At 40.5% G+C, this 19,745-nt stretch overlaps 1 protein-coding gene across 6 annotated transcripts in view; it reads left to right on the top strand.

Annotated features, from left to right (window-relative positions):
• The window catches only part of CHRDL1 (chordin like 1), a gene marked incomplete at its 3' end in the record, with an annotated part of 222,344 nt that overhangs the window by 142,545 nt on the left and 60,054 nt on the right, over positions 1-19,745 (top strand). For 3 of the 6 annotated variants that reach the window (XM_079765852.1, XM_079765848.1, XM_079765850.1), the window contains exons 5-6: positions 3,189-3,334; positions 4,825-4,918. In XM_079765852.1, coding sequence (XP_079621978.1) covers positions 3,189-3,334; positions 4,825-4,918 — 240 coding nt within the window. The remainder of the gene's footprint in view (positions 1-3,188; positions 3,335-4,824; positions 4,919-19,745) is intronic. The other 3 variants (XM_079765849.1, XM_079765847.1, XM_079765851.1) reach the window with 1 other exon arrangement.

Here is a 19,745-nt window from a genome sequence, read left to right as displayed (position 1 = left end):
TCAGACATCAGATGCCTTGAAAGATCCAGTTTGGGGCTGGAGCTATTAGGGAATGTTTCCTGTAGGAAAAGGAACTTTTACTGAGCCTTCAAAATTAGATAGGACTTTAATAGGTGGAAAAGAGTGAAAGGGAGGGTGTAATCTTGGTGGAGGGATTAAAAATAACCAACGATTCCAGAGGCTAGAATAAGCATTCAATCACATACCAAATGGTATAGTAAAACATGGGAGGGGATACAGTTACCAGGGTAATTATAATAGACTAGAGGCCCAGTGCACAAATTTGTGCACATTGAAAGGAAATTAATTAGAAGAAATATTTTAATATTGCTATTCGCCCTTTCTCTGTAAGTGTCAACCAAATTCATGATCGACAATGACAGATGGAAACACATGTGTGAGATTGGCACCAGCAAGAGCTTTATATATATAGATAAACTTGCTTAGTTAGACCTGTTTTCTGATTTAGCTAAACTTTTTACAGCCCAGTGAAGCACCCCAACTTCTTTTTCAGGTAATTGTCAGCAACACAGCAGTAAATATCAGCACAGAGCAGATTATTATTGTAGATCACACAGGGAGAACAAAGAGTAAAATATTTAACTGCAGCAGTGTTTGACTATATTCTGTGCAGTGAAAAAACCTGAAGTCATTTTCAAGGTCCACCATTTCTTACTTCTTTTCAGTCTGGTCAAGTTTCTAAGCTTTCTAAATCTCCGTTTTCTGGCTAATGAAAAGAAAACAGGATTCCACCAAGTCTCCTATCTACCTACTCCAGGACTTCTGTGAGGATCAAATGAGATGAGGCACAGGAAAATGCTTCACAGACATTTGGTTGAAGTGTAAATGTTTCCACCTGCCTATAAAGCAAGTCATGTTCCTGGGCTGAAGATAACTGCAAGGAGGCTAGTTGTCGCTAGGGAAAGGAAGCCAGGCATTGCTATGTGACGTCATTACCAGGCATCCATAGGGACTATTTCCAGGCGGGGCTGGGCTGTGGGCTGCGGGCTGCATTTTGCGCCATGGGGTCTTGGCAGCATCAGCTATGATTTGGTGGGATGTCACTCCACGGTGGTGGCAGGGCCTGTGTCCCACTTGGGTAAGGTGACCAGATTTTAACATTGGTAAAGCAAGTGGGACACCATTGACGGGGGGGGGGGGGGGGGATCTTATAAGTACCGCGCGCTAACCGATTGTGCCACTGGAGCTCCATTGGGGGGGGGGGTTCTTGATTAAAAATTTGGTCTATATTGTAATCACTTTTGTTTTTTTTAATAAAAGGAAATTCACTTCTTAGATCATTGTTGAATTTGCATCCTCTTTTCTTACTCATTATGTTAAAAATCTAAATAAATAATTTAAAATTATATTATAAATTATTATATACATATTGCTTAAAAACACAGTAAGTAGGTACATAATTACATGAACATATTTTATTATTAGTTTATAAATTAAATTAGATTGTTATTAAGTAACTATATTTTAAAAATTATTTTAATTTTAATCCTATATTTCTTTCTAAATAATAACAATACTAACTTGTATTATTTTTCCTCTGAATTTGCCGTAACAAAGTCGTAAGTGTCACTTTCAAGGCTGGTGCTAGACTTTTTGCCGCCACTATAAAATATAAATAATATGAGTACTGTCTGCTAAATTCAAGAAAATTTATGTATTTATGAAAATTACTTACCTAAATTATCTGAATAGCTGATTTGTAATGACATCACTTGTTTAACTAGCTTACTAGCACGCAGGACGATGTGTATCGTCTGAGAGACAGTTACAAAATGTTTTCGTCGTTGCCAATCCCAAAAAATGCCATTGTTTATTAAGTCCAAACAATGGTGGTCGAATTCTAACAACTGATCAACAATGCGAACTTTGATAAGCAGTTCTCGATAATCAGTTCTCAACAATTATTTGTAATTATTAAAGTTTAACATTATAAAATTAACAAAAATAATATAAAACTCATATCCTGGCTAAATAGCCACATGGCCGCTGAAAACCGTATATTCCCTTCCTGTTCTCCCGCCATTCCCTAGCTTGTCGTGCATTCTTTCCAAAAATCGGGACTTTTTTAAAACGCCGCAGGACATGGGACAAATTGTTAAAAATCGGGACTGTCCCACCAAAAGCGGTACGTCTAGTCACCTTACACTTGGGGGAAGCCAAGTGTTGCTTTGTGGGTGCCAGGTCTGTGGTGCCATTTATCTGTAAATGGCCAGTGCGCATCACGGCAGCTCCTGAGTTGAGCATCTGCCCCCTGGTGGTCAGTGCGCATCATAGCAACCAGTTGGACGATTGGGCACAACATAGTAGCCTTTTTTATATACACTGAGTGGCCAGATTATTATGATCTCTGAACGCATAATAATCTGACCATTCAGTGTATGTCCTATATAATAAAAGGCTAATATGCAAATTGTCTCCTCGACCAGGAGTTCGACCAACAGGCAGGCCAGCCAACCTCCCATGTCCCCTCCCCCTGGCCAGGCTGGCCGGACCCCACCCATGCACGAATTCTTGCACTGGGCCTCTAATATATATATATACTGAGTGGCCATATTATTATGCGTTCAGAGATCATAATAATCTGGCCACTCAGTGTATATAGGTTTTTCTTCTGACAGAACTCCTTCCTTCTAGGCAAATTAATACCTTATTCTTATAGATCTGTTAGCTCCATCAATGCAAGGTCCTTGTCCTTCTTATCTGGTCTCTCTCTAACGCCTATCACAGAGAGCAGTTGTTCAATAAATGCTTAGCAAATGAAAAAAGTGGATGATGGTCATGTCAGTTGCTATTCTTGTCTGGCTGCTTTAATATAAGCATATCTCAGAGATACCATGGGATTTGTTCCAGGCCACTTTAATAAAACGAGTATCACAATAAAGCAAGTTGTAATCTTTTTGCGGATGGAGGCTCATGCCTTCAATTTATATATATATATATATATATATATATATATATATATATATATATATATCACACTTATGGAGTGTAATAAAGTGAAGCACAATAAAGCGAGGCATGTCTGTATTTTTTCATCATCAGCCACTGAATTAGGGACTATTTTTTAACTCCCTCAGTGTGGTACAGCCCCATCTACTGTTGGGATTTATGAAATTCTTTGCAATGATGCCAATACTTGGTATGTTTTTTTCTCCACCCTGTCCCAGAAGACTCCTTACTCCCAGTGAACAATAAGGTAACCAGCAAGTCGTGTGAGTACAATGGGACCACTTACCAACATGGTGAGCTGTTCATGGCTGAAGGACTCTTTCAGAACCGGCAACCCAATCAGTGCACCCAGTGCAGCTGTTCGGTAAGTCCCTGCATCTTAATGTCCCTGCTAGCCCCTACCCAAATAAGAAAGCTTCCTCTGTACTAATACCTTTAGTTTGAGCTTGCATTGTAGGGTGTTTGAATGGAAGATGAATTTCATTTAAATCATAGCATTAGTGTTAATCCAGACTCCCTGATTTCATCCATTCTGAATAACTCTGTTGAAGAGGTCAGACCCAGTCATATTCTGGTCTTAAAGCTTTGGGACTGCTTAAAGGACAGTGATGAATTGGTGGTCTTGATATGTACTTTTTAAAAAACAGTAGTTATACCATTAAAGCCTTCATTTGAAGCTGTAGGGATAGATACTGTGGGTAGAAAAGTCACTGGCACCATCTAGGGCCATTCAGTGAAATTCACAAGAAAATAGGCAGTCTCTTAGTTTCATCTCTGAAGTATTCCATTAACCAGTTCATCCCTGGTTCCCTGCAATGAGAACTCTCTTGACAAAGCATGATTGAACCTGTGACATTTCTTGTCAAAAGAATGTATATACTTAAGCAATGAACTATACTGATTATATCTTCATCTAATTGTGCAGTCCAGAGAATGAAATAGATAGAACCAGAAAATGGAGTTAAATGAGTATTTAAACTGAAGTGTTAGGGAATGAAGTTAAATGTAGAAACAACTATTTTCCTTCTAAGGGGAATTTAATGCTGGATTTCCAAGAGTGATTATAATTCACAAATATGAGTTACAGTGATTTTCAAGTTCGAGATTGTATGCTTCAGACATCAGACGCCTTGAAAGATGCAGATCCATAGGGGTTTTTAGTAAAAATATAGTATCTCAGTAGTTTGGAATAATTTGGTTGTGGTCATGCCTTCCTGACCTTTCAGGAATCCTTCTAGCCCCAGAATTATATGCTTCTAAGAACTAAGAACAAGGCTTAAGAAATAATGTTTGGAACATAGAACTTTAGGGAATGAAGATTATGCAAAAACAGACATAACAGCAAGTAAATTTGATCCTCTCCTTTGCCTCGTGCTGGACTGAGCTGTCAATTCAGAACATTTGTATAGTTTTGTATTACCCCAGAGAGCTTGTATCCTGGGTTTGGAAGAGAGACTAGTGAGAGTTACAAAAGGTGGCTAATATGCAAATCCACATTCCCGAAATCCCCAACATCCAGCTGAGGTATGATGAGGACCAAGGGATACAATGAACAGAGGACAGAGGAACAAAACTGTATTTGGTGATTTGGAGGCCTATGGCAGTCCTTCCATGGACCACTTTGTGACATCTTAGACCAGGATGCACAATGAGGATTGATAATTCTTCTGTGTCTTAATCTCTGGTGTGGTAAAATAGTAAATAGAACAAAATAATACCTAGTAAATTTTAGGAAGTACCTAGAACTGACTGTGGGAGACCAGTGGGGAAGAACATGCCATGTTTTGAGCCTCTTCTCATCCCAGGTACCTCTCTAAGCCACCTTGTGACCTTAATTCTGTTTCTTCTTGGCAGGAGGGAAATGTGTACTGTGGTCTCAAGACTTGCCCCAAATTAAGCTGTGCATTCCCTATCTCTGTTCCAGATTCCTGCTGCCGGGTATGCAGAGGTAGGTATCCCATCCATATCTCAAGACCCAAGATGCTGCCAATCTGAGTAGGAAGACTTAGAAGAGAGGAAAATATCTGCCCAGTGTCCTAGGGAAAGTGAATTTTCTGTCGTAGCTTTAGTTTGTAGGGATGCTTTCCTACAGAAAAGGGGGAAAAAATAAAAGCACTGATTTTAAGGGCCACCAGTTGACAGAAACCACAGGAATGTGGCAAGAGAGGCGGGGTGGGAATCATCTAGTGTGAAAGTGCATGTCTTATTCTATCTTTCCTTAATCCCTTCTAGTTTGGGCCCCATATTATTGTATTGTAAAACACAGGCTATTTCCATGCACAGCCTTAAAAGACAGAATGGGCCTTGCAAAGCATTGACATGACCATTTTGAAGACTGTGCAGGGAAAATTTATCTTCTATAAAATAAAAGGATAATGTGCAAATCGACTGAATGGTGGAACAACTGGTTGTTATGACGCACACTGAGCAGGCAGGCAGGCGAGTAGTTAGGGGCAATCAGGCAGGCAGGCAGGTATAGCAGTTAGGGGCGATCAGGCAGTCAGGCAGAGCAGTTATGGGTGATCAGGCAGTCAGGCAGAGGGGTTAGGGGCAATCAGGCAGGCAGGCAGAGCAGTTATGGGCGATCAGGCAGGCAGGTGCATGATTAGGGGCAATCAGGCAGGCAGACAGTTAGGGGTGATCAGGCAGGCAAGCAGAGTGGTTAGGGGCGATCAGGCAGGCAGGTGAGCAGTTAGGAGCCAGCGATCCCAGATTGTGAGAGGAATGTCCAACTGCTGGTTTAGGCCTGATCCCTGGGTGATCAGGGCCTAAACCAGCAGTTGGACATCCCTCAAGGGGTCCCGGATTGCGAGAGTGTGCAGGCCAGGTTGAGAGACCCCCCTGCTCCCCGCACGAATTTCATGCACTGGGCCTCTAGTATATTCATAAAATACCATGGCTGTATTGTGATAAACTCAATAAAAGCAATATGTAAAGCATCATTTTCTCAAATTATATCTAAAATGGAATAGTAATTTTCTCAAGCCAATTTTTTCTTCTTTGACTTCCATTTATTTAATATTGAATGATGCCACTTTTTTTTCTAGGCTTCTAAGAGCAAACATAACCACCATTAATTTCCCCTTTATTGCATTTTCTCAAATTGCCAAATCTATTAGCAGTTATGTATCCCTCCCTTTTCCCATTTTCCCTATGGCAGTATCTAATTTTGTCTTCTTTCCTTCCATCCAATCAACATATTTATTGATCATCTACTGTATGCTCAGCACTTTGCTAGAAGCTGAATACATATTGTTGAAAATATAGTGCACACACAGGGCACCTCCAAGACTCTATAGCATCTATATGTGAATTACAAAAGGGATTCCCCGGCCGAAACTGGTTTGGCTCAGTGGATAGAGCGTCGGCCTGCGGACTCGAGGGTCCCGGGTTCGATTCCGGTCAAGGGCATGTGCCTTGGTTGCGGGCGCATCCCCAGTGGGGGGTGTGCAAGAGGCAGCTGATCGATGTTTCTCTCTCATCGATGTTTCTAACTCTCTATCCTCTCTCTTCCTCTCTGTAAAAAATCAACAAAAAAATATATTACAAAAGGGATTCCCTTACTTAAGATACTTTGCTGCCATTTGCCAGAAAATCCTTGTGAATACACTGCCTTAGCTGTGGCACCCTTGTGGAGTGCACAACTTGTAAAACCATATCTGGCATATGGAGCAGCAAAGATATGTTATTTGCTCTTATGGAACTTACATCTTACCAGAGAAGACAAATAATATACAAAAAGTAAACAAATATCTAAATATGAACAGTTTAATTTCACTTGGTCCTCCATATCCATGTGGTATGCATCTGCATATTCAATCAACTACAGATTGAAGTGGTATATAGGCATATCTTGGTGTAACCTATATGTACTAGGTGTACCGGTTAATAATGTGGATTTCTTTCAATAGATGGAGTTACACATATGTTGGTTGATATATATGCGATTTGATATGTTTGCTATTTTGTTGTATTAACAGCAAGCTTCAAAACTGCATATGTCAAATTTTCTGAAGGTGTTAACATCACAGATATTTTTACGCTTAAAAAATTTCGTGCCAAAAAAAAAAAAAAGAGCATTTGCAAGAAGTTTTAATTCATTACTTTATTTTGAAGAAAAGTGCTGCTGAATACTTTGGGAAGCTTATGGTGAACATGCTCCATCTCAAGATACTTGTGAATGCTGGTTGAAAGGCTTTAAAAAGATGATTTCAATGTGAAAGACAAAGAACGTCCGTCCAGGTCAAGCAAAACAGTTTGAAGACAAACAATTACAAGCATTATTAGATGAAGATGCCTGTCAAACTCAAAAACAACTTGCAGAAAGATTAAATGTTTCTCAGCAAACAATTTCTGATCATTTACAAGCAATGGGAAAGATTTTAAAGGAAGGAAAATGGGTGCCACATCAACTGAACCTAAGACAAATGGAAAACTGAAAAGTCATCAGTAAAATGTTGCTTCAATGGCACGAAAGAAAGTCTTTTTTGCATCAAATTGTGACTGGTGATGAAAAATGGTTTATTTTGAGAATCCCAAATGCACAAAATCATTGGTTGATCCAGGTCAACCATCAACATCAACTGCAAGACCAAATCGCTTCGGAAAGAAGACAATGCTCTGCATTTGGTGGGATCAGGAAGGTGTGGTGTATTATGAGCTTCTAAAACCAGGTGAAACCATTAATACTGATCGCTACCGACAACAAATAATCAATTTGAACCATGCTTTGATCTTACTAGAAAAACGACCAGAATGTGCCAGAAGACATGGCAAAGTAATTTTGCTTCATGATGACATACCATCACACACTTCAAAACCAGTTAAGGACACATTAAAAGATCTTCCTGGGAAGTATTAACCCACCCACCGTATTCACCAGACCTTGCTCCTTCAGATTACCACTTGTTCTGATTGATGGCACACGCACTTTCTGAGCAGCACTTCAAAACGTATAAAGAAGTGGAAAATTGGGTCTCTGAATGGTCTGCCTCAAAACAAGAAAAGTTCTATTGGGACAGTATCCACAAATTATCTGAAAGATGGGGAAATGTGTAGCTAGCGATGGACATCACTTTGAATAAAGCACTTTTGATGTTTCTCTTGAAATTATCGTGTTTTCTTTGATTACAAAATCGGCATTGTTAACCAGTACACCTAATATATATGGGTTATATGCAAATACACATTTTATATGAGGGACTTGAGCATTCTCAAATATTGGTAGCCGTTGGGGGGATCCTGAACCAATCTTCCAGGGATTCTGAGGGACAACTGTACTATGAAGGAAATCAACAAAGGACTGATATAGAAAATAAGAGGTGAGGGCATTTAGGTTGAATGATTGGGAAGGTCTTTCTGAGATAACTTTTAAGCTCAGACTTGAAAGATGAAAAGGAGCCATCCATGCAAACATTCTGTGGGTAGATTATTCTAAGCAGAAAGAAAAGTAAGTTTAGAGGCCTTTGGCAGAGAAGAGCTTAGAGTGTTCAAGGAATATAAGGATCAGTGTAGCTGGAATATACTGTAGTGTTTATGGTCAAAATTGGCAGATGAGGCTTGAGAGGTGAACAGACCATGCAGGATACTCAAAGCTATAAGAAGGAGTTTGGATTTCAGTTTTTAAGTGCATTGGGAAGCCATTGGAAAGTTGTACACAGGGGCATGACATGATGCTGTTATGACTTTAAAGATCTCACCAGCTATTGTGTCCAAATTAGATTTGAGGGAGACAATAAAGCAAGTGAAAGACCAGGAAAAAGGTGAGTCTAGTAGTCTCACTAGTGTGGGAGTGTGCACTGGTCTAAGGGCACAGTGCAAAGTAGTGGTTCAAATGGAGCTTTTGGAGCCAGGCTACCTTGGTTCTCATCCGAGCCCTGCTACTTTCCACCTGGGTGATTATGAGCAATGTATTCAAGCTCTCTAACAATATTTAAATTAAAGATAAATTTAACACCTACCTCCAAATAGTTGTTAGGTTCAAATTAGATAATTCAGGAAGAGGACCTACCATAGTTCTTGCATATAGAGAGCATTTGGTAACAAAAAATGGACAAAGAAAAAGATGGCGACTGGCAGGAAGGTAGGGAGAGAGAGAGTGTGAGTGAGGAACCCATAGAGGAGAGTGTAGACGTGTGTGGTGTGTGTGTGTGTGTATGAGATAGGGTCAGTTAGATTCTGCAGGTCTTCCAAGGGGCTCCCTAACCGGGCAGTCCTAGACGGCGGAGCCCCGCGCACAAAGCGGACACTTCTCAGCAGATGGTGCGGACGTGGAGACCACGCCATCTTGAGAAACAGAGCTGCCTGAGACTCGGATCCTGGCTTCTGACACAAACCAGGACCCTGCAGCCACTGGGGACAGAGAACTGCTATCACAGCTTCAGACCAACAAACAACAAGAATCCAGACTTCCCCGCAGATTTCCGTGAGTCAAAGAGCCTACCCCCCTCCCCGCAGGCGCGCGGATAGCGCCATAGTAACTGATAGACCCACCCCTCGCCCAAGCTGCAGAACTTTGCGCAGGGACGCGCTCCCCCTTAAGGAAGTTGGCGCGCGGGACAGAAGCAGCTCCCCTTCGGGGAAATCTGTCAGTGCGCACAGAGGGCTCCCCTTTGGGGAATTTGGGGGAATTTGGCTTGCGGGTCACAGCTCCCCCTTTGGGGAATCATAGAGCATGCACAGAGGGGCTTCCCTTTGGGGAATTTGGCATGCAGGACGGACTCCGCCCCCTTTGGGGTATCTGGGAGAGTGCACTGAGCCAGCTCACCTTTAGGAATTCAAGAGTGTGCGCCCTAGCCGGTTTGGCTCAGTAGAGAGAGCACACACAGGACGCAGCTCCACTTCAGGGAATTTGGCACGCCGAACACAGCTGCCTGGGATCCCTGACTCACAGCGCATTCACACTAAGAGCCAGTGACCCCAATTGTTGGTGCGTGCACACACAGGGACCCTGATTCTCAACAAGAAACTGCACAAGGCAACAGAGACTTTGACACTCGAGTCTTGGTGCAGACACAGGGAAACTCTGACTCCTGGCACATGCTAAGGATCTCATTTTCGGCACATACCAACAGTGTGGTGCAGACAGGGCCCCTGATTCTAAATGTGCACACGAGACCACACGGAACACTGGGGACACTGACCCTGGGCAAGTCTGGTTCCCACCAACCAAAGGCAGCCACACGTCCTAGTGTCAGAGCACTTCAGTGAAACTCGGGTGGAGCAAAGTCCCCACAGCACACGGCCCAGGTCCACGCAAACGGAAGCTTGAGCTTTCTGGTAATAGCCAGAATGGGGAAACGAAATAACTCACAGAGGAAAGAAAATGTGGAGTCGCCAAGAAAGGAAATTAGTGAAACTGAAGCTTGCAACATGACCGAAAAGGAGTTCAGAGTAATGGTCATGGAATTTATACATTGGATGGATGAGAAAATCAACAACTTATGCAAGAATCAGGAAGAAATGAAAAGTGATATAGCTACAATCAAAAACACCATGGAAAGTTTCAACAGTAGACTACAAGAAGCAGAGGACCGAATTAGTGAGTTAGAAGATCAGGTACAGAAACAAGCTCAGTCTGAACAGCAATTGGAGAAAAAAATTAAAAAGCAGGAGGAAAGCCTAAGGGAGCTTCGGGACAACATGAAACAAAGTAACATGCGTATAATAGGGCTGCCAGAAGACAAGAAGAGCAGCAGGGATTAGAAAATCTATTCGAAGAAATAATGACAGAAAACTTCCCGGATATGGGAAAGATAAAAGTTACGCAAGTACAGAGAGTCCCAAGCAGGATCAACCCCAAAAGACCCACACCAAGACATGTCATAATTTCAATGGCAAATATAAATGATAAAGAGAGAATCCTAAAGGCGGCAAGAGAGAGACAGAGAGTTACCTACAAAGGAACACCCATCAGATTGTCAAATGATTACTCAACAGAAACACAACAAGCTAGAAGTGAATGGAAGGAGGTATACAAAGTGTTGCAAAGCAAAGGACTGAATCCAAGAATACTATACCCAGCAAGACTATCAATCAAAATTGAAGTGGAAATCAGGAGCTTTGCAGACAAAAAAAGGCTCAGGGAGTTTATCACCACCAAACCAGCAATGCAAGAATTGCTAAAGGGAATACTGTAAAAAGAAGAAATAAACAGGTAAGAAGGAATACAGACACAAAAATAGATATGACTACAAACAAATACCTTTCAGTAATAACTTTAAATGTAAACGGACTAAAATCTCCAATCAAAAGACATCGAGTGGCTGAATGGATAAAAAAATATGACCCATATATATGCTGTCTACAAGAGACCCACCTCAGAACAAGAGACTCACACAGATTGAAAGTGAAGGGATGGAAAAATATCTTTCAGGCAAATGGAAATGAAAAAAAAGCTGGGGTAGCAATAATTATATCTGACAAAATAGACCTCAAAGTAAATGCCATAACAAGAGATAAGGAAGGCCACTTCATAATACTAAAGGGAGAAATCCAACAAGGAGAAATAATTCTGGTAAACATATACGCTCCCAATATAGGAGCACCCAAATACATAAAAAAACTCCTGGAGGATATCAAGGGAGAGATTAATAGCAATACAATCATAGTAGGAGACTTTAATACCCCACTATCACCACTGGACAAATCCTCTAAACAAAAAATCAGCAAAGAAACAGCAATCCTAAATGACTCACTAGACCAGATGGAATTAATTGACATCTTCAGAACATTTCACCCCAAATCCACAGAATATACATTCTTCTCAAGTGCTCATGGGTCATTTTCAAAGATAGACCATATGCTGGGTCACAGGCAAAGTCTCTTCAAATTCAAGAAGATAGACATTATATCAAGCATCTTCTCAGATCACAGTGGCATAAAACTGGAAATCAACTACAATAAATACAATCCAAAGAAATAAAACACATGGAGACTAAACAGCATGCTATTAAACAAGGACTGGGTCACCAGAGAGATCAAGGAAGAAATAAAAAACATCATGGCAACAAATGACAATGAAAACACAACAATCCAAAATCTATGGGACACAGCGAAAGCAGTCTTGAGAGGGAAGTTCATAGCTCTACAAGCCTATTGCAAAAAACAAGAAACAATGGTAATGAATTATCTAACCCTACAACTCAAAGAGCTAGAAAAAGAGCAGCAAGAAAAGCCCAGTGTAACCAGAAGGAAGGAAATAACAAAAATCAGAGCGGAGATAAATGACATAGAGACCAAAGAAACAATACATAAGATCAACAAAACCAAGAGCTGGTTCTTTGAAAGGATAAACAAGATTGATGGACCTCTAGCCAGGCTCACCAAGAAGCAAAGAGAGAGGACCCAAATAAACAAAATCAGAAATGAAAGAGGTGAAATAACAACAGACCCCGCTGAGATACAAAGGATTGTTACAAAATACTACGAACAACTCTATTCCAACAAACTGGACAACCTGGAGGAAATGGACATATTCCTAGAAAAATATAACCTTCCAAAAATCAATCAAGAAGAATCTAAACAGCTCAATAGGCCAATAACTATGGACGAAATTGAAGCAGTCATAAAAAGCTTCCGGCAAACAAAAGCCCAGGACCTGATGGCTTCACAGGAGAGTTTTACCAAACATTCAAGGAAGAACTAAAACCTATCCTCCTCAGACTATTCAAAAAAATTCAAGTGGAAGGAACACCTCCAAGCTCCTTCTATGAAGCCAGCATCACCCTAATACCAAAACCAGATAAAGACAACACAATGAAAGAGAATTACAGACCAATATCCCTCATGAACATAGATGCCAAAATCCTCAACAAAATTCTAGCAAAACGGCTCCAGCAGTACATCAGAAAGATCATACACCATGACCAAGTAGGATTTATCCCAGGATTGCAAGGATGGTACAATATCTGCAAATCAATAAACGTGATACATCACATAAACAAATTGAAAGATAAAAATCACATGGTCATATCAATTGATGCAGAAAAAGCATTTGACAAAATCCAACACCCTTTCTTGATAAAAACTCTCAACAAGGTGGGACTAGAAGGCTCATACCTCAACATAATAAAAGCTATATATGATAAAACCACAGCAAACATCATACTCAATGGACAAAAACTAAAAACATTTCCCCTAAGAACAGGAACAAAACAGGGATGCCCACACTCACCACTCCTGTTTGACATAGTACTGGAAGTATTAGCCATTGCAATTAGACAAGAAGAAGAAATAAAAGGCATCCAAATTGGAAAAGAACAAGTAAAGCTGTCTTTATTTGCAGACGACATGATATTGTACATAAAACCCCGAAAGACTCCATCAAAAAACTAATAGACTTAATAAATGAATTCGGCAATGTAGCAGGATACAAAATTAACGCCAAGAAATCTATGGCCTTTCTATACACCAATAGTGAACTTACAGACAGAGAGACTAAAAAGGCAATCCCATTTACCATCGCACCAAAAAAATTAAGATACCTAAGAATAAACTTAACTAAGGAGGTAAAAGACCTATACATGGAAAACTACAGGACACTGAAAAAAGAGATAGAGGAAGACGTAAACAGATGGAAGAACATACCATGTTCATGGATTGGTAGAATCAGCATCATTAAAATGTCCATACTACCCAAAGCAATCTATAGATTCAATGCACTCCCCATTAAAATACCAACGGCATATTTCACAGACCTTGAAAGCACTCTCCAAAAATTCATCTGGAATAAAAAAAAAGACCCCGAATAGCCACAGCAATCCTGAGAAAGAAGAATAAAGTAGGAGGGATCTCAATACCAGATTTCAAGCTGTATTACAAAGCCACTGTTCTCAAAACAGCCTGGTACTGGCACAAGAACAGACATATAGATCAATGGAACAGAATAGAGAATCCATATATTGACCCAAACCACTATGCTCAATTAATATTTGACAAAGGAGGCATGAACATACAATGGAATAAAGACAGTCTCTTCAATAAATGGTGTTGGGAAAATTGGACAGATTCATGCAAAAAAATGAAGCTTGATCACCAACTTACGCCATACACAAAAATAAACTCAAAATGGATACAGGACTTAAACATAAGACGGGAAACCATAAAAATACTAGAGGAATCCACAGGCAGCAAAATGTCGGACATATGCCAAAAGAAATTCTTCACTGACACTGCCCCTAGGGCAATGGAAGCTAAAGAGAAAATTAACAAATGGGACTACATAAAAATAAAAAGCTTTTTCACAGAAAAAGAAACCATCAACAAAACAACAAGAAGGCCCACTGCAAGGGAGAACATATTTGCAAATGGCATCACTGATAAAGGTTTAATCTCCAACATCTACAGGCAGCTTATACAACTTAATAAAAGGAAGATAAATGATCCAATAAAAAAATGGGCAACAGACCTAAATAGAATCTTTTCAAAAGAAGACAGAAGGAAGGCCAAGAGACACATGAAAACATGCTCAACGTCACTAATTATCCGAGAGATGCAAATCAAAACAACAATGTGGTACCATCTCACACCTGTCAGAATGGCTATCATCAACAAATCAACAAATGACAAGTGTTGGCGAGGATGCGGAGAAAAAGGAACCTTCGTGCACTGCTGGTGGGAATGCAGACTGGTGCAGCCACTGTGGAGAACAGTATGGAGTTTCCTCAAAAAACTGAAAATGGAACTCCCATTTGACCCAGTAATCCCACTCCTGGGAATATATCCGAAGAAACTAGAAACACCAATTAGAAAGGATATATGCACCCCTATGTTCATAGCAGCACAATTCACCATAGCTAAGATTTGGAAACAGCCTAGGTGCCCGTCAGCAGATGACTGGATCAGAAAACTGTGGTACATCTACACAATGGAATACTATGCTGCCATAAAAAAGAAGGAATTCTCATCATTTGCAGCAACCTGGATGGAATTGGAGAACATTATGTTAAGTGAAATAAGTCAGTCAATGAAATAAAAATACCACATGATCTCACTCATTTATGGATAATAAAGAACATTATAAACTTGAACAAAAAGATAGATACAGAGACAGTAAAGCATCAAACAGACTGTCAAATTACAAGGGGAAGGTTAGGGAGAGGTGGGGGAGATAAGAGATCAATCAAAGGACTTGTATGCATGCATATAAGCATAACCAATGGATGCAAAACTCTGGGGGGGTGAGGGCATATATGGGAGTGGGGTGGGGGGAGCAATGGTAAGATATGTACACATATAATACCTTAATAAAAAAATTGAAAAAAAATGGACAAATTTGAAATATATTTAGAGCATTGGTCCTCAACCATGTGTACACATTGGAATTACCTTTGTATATTTATGTCCAGACCTGGGGGTGCATGTGACAGAGGTAATTCCAGTGTGCAGCCAAGGTTGAGAACCCCTGAGAAGGAAAAATCATTGGATTTTCTGGTAGGGAATGAATATACATTACTGCCAGCTTAATTTTCCCAAGATAGCCTTATCCATGATACAACCCTGTTCAAAAGTCTTTATGCTGACACATACTTAACTATATTCCAGCCACAGTTCTAAGCACTTTACAAATATGAACTCATTTAATCCCATGATCCCTCTTTTATAGATGATGAAACTGAAGCAGGAAGAGGTTAAAACCTTGTCCAAGGTCCCATATGTAGTTATTACAATATTATTGACTATATTCCCTATGCTGTACTTTACATCCCCATGACTATTTTGTAGCTACCAATTTGTACTTATTAATCTCTTCACCTTTTTTACTATGTATGGTGCCAGGAGGATACTGGAAATATCGGGGCAGGGGGGACATTTTGTAAAGTATGTGATTGTCTAATCACTATGCTGTACACCTGAAACAAATATAAAATAATGTTGAATGTAAACTATAATGGAAAAACAAAATTGAAAGAAAAAAAAAACCTTATCCAAGGTCATGTAGCTAGTGAATCAAGAAGCTAAGAATTAAACCCTGGCAGTCTGGCTCTAGATTTCAGGGTCTTAACCAAGCTACTGTGCCACTGAAAGGAATAGTAAACTCCCTATTGCCAGTAAAATGCAAATCAATCCCCTGACTCTGACAGTGAAGGCCTTCCAAGCTCTACCCTCAACTTACTTTTATAGACACACATTCTTTCATTCATGCACATCAGGTTCTACTCACATTTTTTCTGTACATTTGTATGTTTGCTTTTGCCTGTGCCCCTCAATATGTCTCAAACTTCAGTGTGATTCAGAATCACCTGAAGAACTTGTTGCGATTCAGATCCTTGAACCATAATTATAGAGATTCTGATTCAGTGGACTTGGAGTGAGGTCCTAGGGTGTGTATTTTAATATATTTTTATTGATTTCAGAGAGGAAAGGAGAGGGAGAGAGAGCTAGAAACATCAGTGATGAGAGAGAATCATGGATCAGCTGCCTCCTGCATGCCCCTGACCAGGAATTGAACCCTGACCTCCTGGTTTTTAAGTTGACATTCAACCACTGAGCCACTCTGGCCAGGCTAGGATATGCATTTTAAGAGGCTCCATTGTCCTTTCTGATGCAGGTAGTCTACAGACCACAGCTTTGAGAAACCAGTCATAAGACCTTGTAGATGACTAGCGGTGGCCTGAAATGATGGTTTGCATTTTGGTTTAGTGCATTTAAATTGCGACTATTAGAAGTCTGAAACCTGAGTAAGCCAATACAAAAGTAACCAATGGTAGTCTCTGACTGGTTAGAGCATCTAGTTCCAAACATATGGCAAGCAACTTGGGGGTGAATGAGTGGAGGCTAGTTTATGATGAGGAACTGGGAGGGAAAGAAGACAAAATGGCTACCTAGGTAACAACAGTAAGGGTTGGGAGAAGGAAGTGTTTTATCTTTCTGGAAAACCCTCTTTCCACCTCTGCTTGTGAAAATCCTGCCAGTTACTCAAGCCCTACTTCAAATGCAGCCTCCTCAGATTCTAACACAAGTAATCCTCAGGCTATATTTTGATAAATACCAACTGGAAGGTCTTTCTCTTTTCTCTGCCTTCCCAGCTCCATCCCTAATTTCTCCAACCCTAAATCCCACTTATCCTTAAAAGGCCAGCCTAAATACCACCTCCTCCATGAACCTTTAAACATTTTTTATTAAAGTATAGTTGTTAGTTTTAAGTGTACAACATAGTGATTCAACATTTATCTACATATGATGTGATCACCATGATAAGTCTAGTAACTATCAGTCACTGTGCAAAATTATTACAATATGATTAACTATATCATCTCTGCTATATTCCATATACCCATGGTTTATTTATTTTATAACTGGAAATTACTAATCTAGTAATTTAAGAGTAAAACTCCCTTCTCTCTAGGACACCTCAGTACTTTATCTGTGCTTCTCCAGTAGCATTTATTACCTTGTCATATTTTGCTTTTATTATTTGTGCCCATGTCTTATCATCCCTACCAATGTGTAAGCTTATTAACTGAGAAACTATTTCTGGTTCATCTATTTTTTTTCTCCCACTGTGCTAGGCATGGAATAGGTGCTCTTTGAATGAATGCACAGTAGCTGGGAAATATTGCCAGAAAGTTAGTCACAGTTTGAATTAGATACTATTAAATAAGATTGTATTTTCTTCCTCTGATTTTTTTAAAATTACTTTATTGATTAAGGTATCACATATTTGTCCTCATCCCCCCATTCCCATCCCAAACCCCTCCCCACGCATGCCCCCACCCCCGTGTTGTCAGTGATCACTGGTTAGGCTCATATACAAGCACACAAGTCCTTTGGTTGATCTATCTCCCCTATCCCCACCCTCCCCTACCTTCCCTCTGAGGTCTGACAGTCGGATCGATGCTGATCTTGTTCATCAGTCTATGTTGTTCATCATTTCCCCTAGATGAATGAGCTCATGTGATACTAGAAATACACTTATAAGTACCGAAAATGAGACAAGCAATAATGGTTATGCTGAGAAGCAAATGAATCAGTCTATAGCGAGTTTCTTTCTGGGCCAACAGCTCTTTTGAGTCCCAATTTCTATGTCAAACAGTTCCTTCTGTGTACATAACAGCAATGATAGTTCAGTTCTGGATGGTGGACAAATGGTGGTAATGCAGGTCCGACCCTCTCTGGTTTGGTCCTGGGCAACCTGCAGTGACACACAGCTGCTGACTGCTAGTATGGCAAGGCATCGTCAGTGTCTTTCATCTCTGGACTGTTTGTCTTCATGGCTGGAGCACTCCTGTCAATTCCTCTCTGTTGCAGGAATCCACATGGTCTCGGAGTTGTTTTCTGAAAATATACAAACATATTCTCTACCAAAAGTTAATAAAGGAATATTTTCTATAAATTTGACTTGTGATCCTTATTCATTTTTTGCCCAAACGATTTTCCTTTGGCTTGTTTTGACACCATGTATGTTTTACATGGGTGTCTTGCTGTTAGCATTACAAATGAAAGTTAATTTTCTAAGGTAACAATTTTCTAGATGTAATTTACTTACAGGATATTTTTCCTTAAATGATATTCTTCTATTATCCCCCCTTTTTTGGTTTGAATATTAGGAGGCTTTTGGAAATTTTATGGTGTAATCTTGATAGCTTTTAAATTTTAATTTTTTGCAGTAAAATGTGACTGCTTTAGGTTCTTTACATGTTACGCAATTTTACCATGAGATGAACTACCAATAAAAATTTTAGTCATCACTTTAGGAACAGATTATTCGCCTTCTTGAGTAGGCCCTGAGCATTCCTGGTACTAAGCTGGGTTTAGATATCAAAAACCCCAGTTCCCTGCATCATGGGTACAAGATGTCTCCATCAAGTCTTGTTGCAGTGAGAGGGCATCTGCTGTCGGCCAAGTCTCTGTCTGTTACCTGGGTCCCGATTTGAGCTGGGCATGGGAAGCTAAGCAACCCTGGGGGAAGGAGACCTCCCTCAGCAGGGGTAAGGGTTCAGGCCCCTGCCAACTTGGGGGGGGTGAAGGTCTGTGACCCACCTCTGTTGACCCCCAAGTTCTCTCCTGATGGCCCCTTTGCGATTGTGCCTGTCTTAGGTTGTTCCTTCCCTGAGGAATCTTGCCCATCTCTGGCTAACCAGCCATCCTCCGGGGCCAAGCAGGGTGATATGAGGTTCAGTTCTGTCTCCTTGGTCGCCTACGCCCCCGTGGCCTCCACGCCCAGCACCTGCCTTGGGATCCACTCGCCTGCTGGCAGGGCCCCAGCACTGATCACATATCTTGTGGAACCCAGGTTTCTTCTCCAGGTAGGGCCCAGCTCACCCCACTGGGCAAGAGACAGATCCATGGTACCAACCATCATGAGGCTTCAACCTCGGCATGAACAGAAAGCATAGGCAATAGCTGTGGACAATTGAATTGTGAGAATAGGGTTCCTCTTGGCCAAAAGGGCAAGAGGGGCCAATATAGAATGCTCAGGTGCCTTCCCGGGGGGCCCTCTACACAGTGTAAGGAATTAAATCCTTTCATGTCCTTTTTAAATTGCTGCCAGACATTCAAAGAATTAGTTTGTAAGTTTGTTTGGGATAATTGTATATTATGCTATTGTAATACTAAAATATCTAGAGATATGTTACCTTTGTCTCCAAGCACCAAAAAGATGATTTTTTTATTGATACCCAAGGGTGAGAGGTACTATTATAGGTAATGGGGGTAACACAAATCTGGGAAAAATTATAATGACATTGTAGAATAATATCATGTAAGGATATTCTTTGCTCTAGGCCATGGCATTCCATTTCAAACTGGCTGCCAATTTCTTTTTGTATAGACAA

This window comes from Cnephaeus nilssonii, assembly GCF_951640355.1.
Source record: "Cnephaeus nilssonii genome assembly, chromosome: X".
NCBI classification, from domain to species: Eukaryota; Metazoa; Chordata; class Mammalia; order Chiroptera; family Vespertilionidae; genus Cnephaeus; species Cnephaeus nilssonii.
This window is presented reverse-complemented; position numbering and strand designations above follow the sequence as displayed.